This window comes from Gouania willdenowi, chromosome 9 (assembly GCF_900634775.1).
Source record: "Gouania willdenowi chromosome 9, fGouWil2.1, whole genome shotgun sequence".
NCBI lineage: Eukaryota > Metazoa > Chordata > Actinopteri > Blenniiformes > Gobiesocidae > Gouania > Gouania willdenowi.
Window position 1 is genome coordinate 35,311,754 of NC_041052.1, and position 9,923 is coordinate 35,321,676.

At 37.3% G+C, this 9,923-nt stretch overlaps 1 protein-coding gene across 1 annotated transcript; it reads left to right on the plus strand.

Annotated features, from left to right (window-relative positions):
• The first annotated feature begins 26 nt into the window (after positions 1–26).
• ccdc117 (coiled-coil domain containing 117) lies at positions 27–9,609 on the plus strand. The gene is made up of 6 exons (XM_028458521.1): positions 27–420; positions 500–652; positions 725–772; positions 2,444–2,725; positions 6,223–6,363; positions 9,082–9,609. Exons 2-6 carry the CDS (start codon positions 510–512, stop codon positions 9,320–9,322), a joined length of 855 nt encoding a protein of 284 aa, XP_028314322.1. The 5' UTR covers positions 27–420; positions 500–509; the 3' UTR covers positions 9,323–9,609.
• Positions 9,610–9,923: the final 314 nt, after the last annotated feature.

Sequence of the window (9,923 nt, forward strand, 5' to 3'; positions counted from 1 at the left end):
TTTACGCACGTTCTCGAAGCGTGTAGACTCGTCTGTCTTCCTTCACTTTTAATTGGCTTAACACGCCCAATCTCTACCCAATCCACAATCTGAGTCTATGTTAAACCGATGACGTAATTGAGTGTCAACCAATCAGAAGCAGAAAGAGGCGGGCTAAATTTGCAGTTTGACAAAGGTTTGTTTATCAACGCACTAATGTTTCAGAATAGCTAAAAACCGTCGGCGTTACACACCCACCGTTTAAATAGTTTACACCGCTGAGAAACAGTTAATTTACGACCCGTTTCACGTCTACAACTGTGTAAATGTATAGTACTAGCTCGAGTTTAACGGAGTAGGACTTTGAATGCATGCTAGGTGGGTTTTCCAGATATGATGCGAGCACAGCGAGCTAGCTAAAAACAAACAACGGAGGCACAGGTCAGTATTTTGGCTTTCTGCAAAGTTGTCATTTGGTGCAAAACATTTCACAACATCCAAATTGTCATTTCTCCTCCAGCCTTTTAACCATGCACCACCCTGCTAATACCTGCAGAGAACTAAGGTTTCTACCAGCCATGTTTTCATTTTCGGGACCCACAACCCTGCCAGAGTTTGACTTTGCACCTCCAAGCTCATCTGCTCCCACACAGACAACAGCGATCTCCAGCAAGTAGGTGTCTGCACTGTTTGATAGACACAGCAGCAGTTTGACCATCTGACACATTTTGTCTGTGTTTCTCAGCTGGGAGACTCGATGTCTGAGAAAGCACAGGAGGAGAGAGTATGATGAGTAAGTCACACACGATGACCAAAAACAAGCAAGTTATTCATGCTTTTAATGCAGGTTTTTTCAACCTTGGGGTCGCCTGAAATGTCTAAGTAAGTGGTTCTCAAACAGGGGTACAGGAGCACATTGCAGGGGGTACTTGGAAAGATTTATCAATTCATTGAAAAATATTTGGGAAATGTTCCATTTAAGGCTATTTTTTGGACAAATTCACCACAAACTATCAGTGCTATTGCTCAGTAAAATACTATATTTTGTTGTAATTTATTGAAACTGGATTATTTTATGCTGTAGAGCAGTGTTTCTCAAATTGGGGTACATGATGGCAATACAGTGGTACTTGAGATAGAGAGAGTGGAAAATGAACAAATAATGTGTCGGTCTAAATCGGCGATTCTCAACTGGTGGGTTGCAGAAAGCTGACCAAAAAAAAAAAAAAAACTTAATGTCTGTCATGATGGACTCGTCTTTTATTTTGAAAGAAACATTTTTTTGACAGGCATGCTGTGAAATGCATGTTGCACAGATTACATATGTGTGTTTTCAAGAGCTCTTTGAAAAAACTAAGTTTGGTTGGTTGAATTAAAAAAAAAAAAATTAAAAAAAGTTGGGTCGCGTGGCAAAATGTGGGTCCCAGAGTGAGACAAGTTGAGAACCTCGAGTCTAAATGATAAAAACTATAGAAAACAATCTATTCAGGAGCCACTAAATCAGTGTTTTTCAACCTTGGGGTCAGGAGACCATGTGGTGTCGCCTGGAGTTTAAGTGGAGTCACCTGATATTTCTGAAAAATTAAAATAGATTTTTGAAATTCTTATTATTATTTCATAAAGGAGACTGTATTTACTTACCTATGAAGTAATGACAAAAGTAGCAGTTGAACTAAATTCCACTTTAAATTCAACTCATTGTTTGACATTTGTAGATTAAACCATAGGGATCCAATTTTTGAGACACATTTAGGGGTTTAAGAGAGCCCGCTGTTCCACAAATTAAAAATCATATGAAAATATGGAGATGGTACTTAGGGGGTACTGGTACACATGATTTGACAAGAATGTGAATGAGGTACACGGGACAAAAAGGTGGGAACCACTGGTCTAAATAGTAAAGTAAAAAAAAAAAAACCTGATTAAAATTATATATATTTTTTTACATTTTTTAATAACATTTTGTAAATAATTAAAAACACATTTTTTAGTTTACATATTTAAAATTTTTAATTAATGTTTTTATCTATTTTTCACAATTAAAAAACAAAACCTAACATCACAGAGATAGATATACAGTGCAGAAAACTCAAAGAGCTTGAATAATTGTTTGTTTTTTCAAATTAAAACGTCACGCACAATCTCAAACAATTGTATCTTAAACTTTAAATTCTCTCAAATATAAATCTAGTTAAAGTAAAATGCAGTATAGAAATATCTGAGCTGTGGCTTATTGTAACTTTGTGCACTGACACTGGACACAGTATAACAAACTTGATAAAAAAGAGAGAAAAACAAATGTCTCTGTGGAAACAAAGAGGTTTGGAACCACTGTATTTAGGGTTAAAAGTAAAAATACAAATTGTCTCACGAAATCAGCACAACTTTAGATAAAAATATTAGTATGCACAACTCTATGTGCTTTGTATAAGAGTGTTGAATCCAATCTGATTGTCTTTATCAGGGGATGCAGTGCCAAGAAGAGGAGGTTAATGATGGAGACAGAAGTGGAAACACCAAAAAACAAAAGCCCCAGCCTTCACCATGACTGGCCCCCTGCCAACAATGATCCTCCTCTGTGTGCTCTACAAGCTATGAGCCTGTTGGCCCCCCAGCCCTGCTCACTACAGAGCCACGCTGCTCTTCCTCTGGCCTCTTCATCGTCATCACCGTCCCTGCCTGAGACAGAAAGCTCCTGCATGGAGGTGGAGGCGGCTCAGAGGAGGCTTCAGGAGATAGAAGACAGGTAGGTGGGGGCGACTGGAATCGTTTGCTTCAGAAAAACAACGCAAACCTACTTTTTCATTTTGTTTTTGAATCAGACCCAAGATAACCATTTGCATATGTAACAATATCTTTCAGAATTAAACCGTACTTGATGCTGGAGTCGCGTTAACTCAATATCAGGCGTAGCTGGGAAACCTTTAACACTACTTCTTTTCATTCACCAGTGATACTAATAACTTTTCCCAGCATGTATGTGGTCATGTGAGGGATAGACACAATAATATCACATCTAAGGGTTGTGAAGGGACGAAACATTTCCTGTAAATTTCCATGAAAATTTAAGAGTAATAAGTATAAAGTAGGGCTGGGCGATATATCGAGTTCTTTATTAAAATTACAATATTGCTTATATTGATATATGTTAGAGCTGCACGGTTATGGGCAAAATGATCACCATTATTTTTTATTGATATTGTAATCACAATTATTTATCATGTTAGGGAGAAGAAATCTGTTTTTATTACACTACTTTAAAAAAACTGTATGTGTACTGTTTACAGTGCAAAATGAAGCTTTAAATAAGAATTATACTAAAAAAAAAAGGTTTTTAAATTAATCCAAGAATTCAAAATGTCAATTTGTTTTTCATCTCTTATTTACCTTATTAGGCTTCCCAATCAATGAAAATATTGGTATTAATCTTTTTTGGCAGGCCCGTGCAGAGGCCTCCAAAGGCGCAGGTGCTCAAATAAAAAAAAAAAAGCCACATCTTACCGGTGCATATCATGGCATCTTGACCAGTATCAGACAGTTTCATATATAATAAAAGTAGCAGGCATGGAAATTGAAAGAGATTTTATTTTAACATAATATATAAAACAAACAACTTGTAGCACATATTTTAAGAAAAATGTTTTCATTCAAGATGAACTGAGAGTTCCTTTGATTGGAAGAATATCTATGGCTTAAAGGTGCAGTCCGTTACTCTCAGATCCCTCTTTCCCCCTCTCTCCCCACTGCTCCCTTTCCCTGCCTCCAAACTTTCCAAAGTCTCTTTCTCAGAGGAGCAAACAAGCTAACGTTAGCCAGACAGCAAGATCATAGTAATATAACATGCACTGTTAAGCATATTACTGTAGTGCTCCTCTCCCCCCTATGTGTACACACCTCAGCAACAGCAGCAACAACATAGCGTCACTTACAGCAGCCACACGGAGGCTGCTGTACGCACACAAACAACACATGCACCACAGAGTTCTAGTGTAACAATTACAAATCAAACATAATGTAAATAAAGCAGCAGTAATTACCTTTCAAGCAAAAAAAGTTGCTAATTCCATGTTCTACTCCTCCAGACCATATACTGTAAAACAGACGGCGCTCCGGGAAAGGGGCGGGGCCTGTGAGCAACAGCTGTCAGACAGTCCATCAAACAGAATCCTGGCTCTGATTGGTTGTTTTTGCTCGGTCGCAGTGCATTCTGGCAATCTGCCAAAGGCTGCAGGAGCAGCAGGGGGCGGGGCTCAATGAGTCTGTTTTTTCACACAAACTACTAGTTTGATGTAAAGCTGTCCTTACATAGTGACAGCTTTAGTAAATATGACAAAAAGTCACTTTTATAAGAGTTGCAGACTGCACCTTTAAGATCTTACTGGCACTGCTCGGATGAGGAAAAGACTGGGGACTGGGGAGGGTCATGACAAGGAAAGAAACACTAACAGCAAACTAGAACATGGAACTGCAGATATAAAAAAGGAACAGAGGAGATTAACTAAATATTTTGCCCTAATAAAGATATATTAACATTCCTAATCAGCACTCTATTGATCACCTCATTTTATGATCTAACTTTGTGTGTTTCATCACCTGTATACCAGTTTCTTCTTCCCCTCTTCTCTTGTTCTCCTGTCTTTTCTATTCTTCTTCCATCGTGGTCTTTTTTACTCAAAATATTTACAATTATACTTCTTAGTTTTTAAATTAAGGTACTGGAAAAACCTTCTACTCTGACCTTTTCTTTGTTGTTTGTTCTGCCGTCTCTTCTTGGCATCTTTGAAATAAAAAATGAAATAAATATATTTAAAGGAAGATGAATTTTTTTTTTAAAAAAAAAAGGGAAATGCCTCAGTAGAGCCTATGGAACAAACACACAATATGACAATGACTGACTAAAACCAAACCATCATCTTATTCATATCATATGCTTATCATATCTCATTCAACCTGCATGGTATGTGTATGATCATTTTACAAAGCCATCTGCTAGTAGGGCTGCACCTAACAATATTTTTGTAAACAATTAATCTAACATGTATTTTTTGTTTATTCAAACAATATTTTTTAATCACTTGATTAAAATATTTTTTAATCACTTGATTAAAATATTTTTTTACTCAAAGTAAATACCAAAACAAACAATAACTGTCGCAGTGCATTAGCTTAGCATTAGCATAAATTTGCATTAGCTAGCATTAGCATTAGCCTAATGTTGGCATTAGCCTAGTAATAGCACTAATCTAGCATTAGCTAGGGCTGGGGAAAAAAATTATTTCATTTATTTATCTAATTTGTAGATAAAAACAATTTTTATTTTGCAAATTCGAGTTAAAAAAAGTTTCATTTTTTAATTTAAAATTTTTATTTTTATTCCACCACAGTTTTTTTCGGGCTTTTTTGTGTTACATGCATTTTATCAAAGGCTGCTCAATTAATCAAAATTCGATTACGATTTCAATTATTGGGTTTGATGATGAAGATCTAGATTCTAGAGCAAAGTCACATCATGTGAAACAAGTGTTTAGTTTTGTGCAAAAGTGAACATGATTTTTGTGTTTGAAGGATTTTATTTATGTTTAAAGAATACATTTTATGTTTTTTTTTGTCCAAAAAATAAATACATTTTTGGTTGAGAAATAATTGTTTGAATAATCATGATTTCAATTGTGACTAAAATAATCGTGATTATTATTTTTTCTATAATCGAGCAACCCTACTTTTAACTCTTGGGGACAATCATAACAATAAAGTTGCACTTTTGACAATATATCTGATGTATGCAGTCATTTTTTATTTTATTTTTTTTAGGAAAAATTGCCCAGCCCTAGTATTAGCTGAGCATTAACATAGCATTAGCTGAACATTAGCAATAAGGTTGAAAAAAGTAGAAATGTAGTCACTGAACATGTTAAAGGTTAAATGGTCACAATCGGTTGAAGAATGGCTGGGGATGAAAAGCTTTAAAGTTGAAAAAGCTGAAATTTCCAACAGAAATGAATGGGAAACAAAAAAGCAAAAATGTAATAAGTCAAAAAGTTTAAAAGTTACAAATTATAAAAGTACAAGCATAAATCCTGGGAACTTTGTGAATTTTTGATAGCTTATTTGTCAAAGTAGGACAAAAAGTGTAGGAGAAGTAAGTAATGAATGAATTACCAACCCTAACCCTGGTTCCTCTACCGTACATGTCGTTTGTTGTGTTGTTTTGTGGATGCCAACAAGTCCTGTGATGTGTCTCAGAATAACTCTGGAGGATGATGATGAAGATCTGGACGTGGAGCCCACTCCCCGTCGGCCGGTGCTGGTGATGTCCGACAGTCTGAAGGAGGGTCTTCAGCGAGGCATCACAGACATCCTCCCTCACACAGTAGCCCAGTCCGTGTACGTGCACTTTATTGTTGCTTTTTACTGGGAATAATACTGGGGAATCAAGTGATAAATCAGAATATTACAATTACTGATGAGAGTTGAGAGGGTTTAAACCTGTACATCCTGCAGCGTTAAATCATTGACAGAAAATTCCAAATGTTTTCAAACTGGAGCCTGTATTGGCTTCTACGAAGAACCCAAAAAAAATTAATGATTTGTATCAAATTTGATGCATCCGGTCTTATTATTCAATTGTTAATAAATAACCAACATGTCAACAAATTGGTAATTTCATACGTACATTAGAACATATTTTTTTTAATGCTACTTATTTTTCGGTTCACAAACTTTATTTTGCATGGTGGTCGGCCTGCACAATGCTCACATCTCTGTCTGTTTCCCATGTTGGTTTTCAAATTATGCAGTTAAAACATTTATGTAGCTTACTTTAAAAAGAAACTAAAATACTTTGTTACTTGATGATATATCAATCAATCAATCTTTATTTGTATAGCGCCAAATCATAACCAATGGTATCTCAAGGCACTTTACAGTAGAGCAGTCTTAAGGACGGACTCTTCATTTTATGGATACACACATATGCATATATACGTATATACACATACATATGTATCCCACACCCAACATGAATTCATCATGGCGGCAAGGAAAACCTTCTGTTAAGCAGCAGGAACCTTGTGTGGATCCCATTCCTATGATGAACAGCCATCCACGTTATGCTGTGTTGGGTGTCTGCAGAGGAAAGGGTGGAGACAGAGTTGTTGAGACTCTGTAACTCCACACTGAGGATCCCACGGACCTGCAAGACAAAAGCCAGAAGGAGTACAGGAGCAAACACACAAGGGAAGAAGCAGACATAGAGGGAGTGTTAGAGAGAGGAATGGGACCCTCTCCGGTCCCTCTCTAACCTAAATGACCTCTCTCTTAACGCCCTCTCCAACCTCTCTCCAACCGAGCATGCCAGACCCCCCTAAAATGACATGAGTTACATGACCTCATATCAAATCTGATACAACATTTTCAACACAGTTTTACTAAAACAGACATTATGAAATATAAACTAATATCACACTGCATCAACCCACTAACTCTAAAACAATTATGTTTCGGTAAAAATGTGAATGTTTTCCTTAATCTTTTCAAAATTGTTAAAGTTCTTCTTCTAAAGCCACATGTGCATCTTTCCTCATAAATTATAATCTTACAGAGTTGTTGGAAAGGGTCTATGCTAAAATAATGACTTATATTTCATAGATATAATCGTATACATGGGGCTTTTTAAGAAAACGAGTGCTCCTCCAGCCACACCAACAGGTCCTCACTTTTCTACTGCTGATGGACTCAAACATTCATACAACACACGGTCACTCACACCCATACGACCCATAAAGAACACGGGACGCACACAGACCAGCAGGGACACGTGCACACACAGGCACTGACAGTGATACGCACAGAGACAGACTATATATCTGAGTACACACACACACAACCAACTGTCACACAAGCACCAACACTAAACTAGCCAAAGGGGCTGAGACACTGCCAACTACCTGGTGGAGGGCGGCGCCCTGTCTCCCTGTTGAAGCAATTTAAAGTGTTTTTTTTTTATGAGACATGTTGTACACACGTGTTCATTGTTTCATCAAATTATAGTACAGACTGTAAATTATGAAAAATGAACAAGCAACACAAACGTGCAAAAACACTTAATTTCCTGTTGACAACAGCCGCGGTGAGTTCGCCTTGCATTGAAAAGTCCGGTGTTGTGCATGTGATGCGTGTGTACACACAGAGCTACAGACACTCAGTTATTAACACTTTTAACAGTTGTATAACATAAATAAATACAACACGGTGTATCGAGGGCAGCTCAGGACCTGCTCCTCTATGACTGCATGTGCCGTTGCTACAGCAACAAGTCGCTAGCCACCGGGAACGTAGCATTTCGTGGCCACGCATTAGTATTTCGTGCACACGTTATACTTATTTCGTGGCCACGCATTAGTATTTTGTGCGCACTAATTTATATTATTTTTTTTTACAAAATAACTCGGAAAACAAAAGCAAAATGCACAGATGTCAACAAAAATACAAAAAAGGTTAAAAAAAAAAATACACAAAGAAAGTCTCATATACACAAAACAACCACCGAAACTCACAAAACACTGACTCAAATACACTAAAGAAACACACAATGCTAATGCATACAACACAAAAAATACTGAAAAAATCCAAAAAGGCACAGATTGACAAGAAACAAAATGCAAACATAACACACAAGAAAAAAAAACCAACAAAAACATATATGACTCACAAAATACACTAAATGCCTGCAGAAATTCCCAGAATGAGATAAACACACAAAATGACTAAAAACTACACAAAAATTTAACACACAATGACAAATTCTTTTGTTCTTTGTTAATGCACAGATTGGTTGTTATTCTAAAAATTGACATAACGCTGATAATGTGGCCCTCGGATCAGACAATCACATTTTTGTGGCCCCACTAATAAAAGTTGCCCATTCCTGCTCTAAAGGGCCTGTTTTGGCCCCTGAACCTTGAGTTTTAACACACGTCATGTTGAGATTTCTAAAGCTTGTGTATTTATTATAATATGTTTAGCATTATAAGGTTCAGTTTCCTCTTCTCCTGTGATGCTAACGGATGCTAACGGGTGCTAATGGGTGCTTGGTATTTCCAGGAGCCACTCGTGCATGGAGCTGGTTCTTTGGCGACCACCAGACGACCCGTTCTGTCGGAGGCTGAAAGGCTCGTTACAGAAACAGCGTAAACAACAGATGGTGTCGCAACAGCATCCAACGCCGTGCCCCTCCCCCACCCCTCCCTCCATCAGCCCCCCAAGGCCACCCTCAGACTCAGACCCTGCTCAGAGTGTCTTCCCTGTAGCCCACACGTCTGGAGAGGAGGACATGGAAATGTAAAGGTGGCCCATTGCAATCGTTCACCCCGCCAAAGTAAAAGACTTTGAAGCCAGTCTTGTTCTGTTTTTGGCTCTATATGAACTCAGTTTCTGATCATTAGTTTTCTTTCTTTCACTTTGTCCTTTATTTGTTTCCAGGCTGTAAATCACATGTAATGCATTGCATGACCTTGTATACAGGTTGAAGTGGTTAATCATTTGCTTAAAGCATGAGTTTGTCTGCGTTCACAGGTCTATTGTAGAGCTCGTCTCTCTAATTGATGCTTGTAGCGCATTGGGAAGAAGTTTTTACTTTTAAATGTATTTTCATATTTCATGATCTGAACTACAGCTATGCCATCGAGTGTGAATAAATTTTATTTGTTAGCGGTTTTTTTTTTTTCAAATAAATACACAGTGAATTCATAAACTAATTGGCTTTTATTTACTTGGTTTAATGTGAAACCAACATGTGTCTCACTCACACACACACACACACGGAACATTCCATCAGGTGTAAGAGGAGGATGTGGGAAACAGAATTGGGTTCAATTACAGTTTTCAGTTACAATTAGGGCTGGGCAATATGGACCAAAACTCATATTTTTTCATAAAAGTCTCAA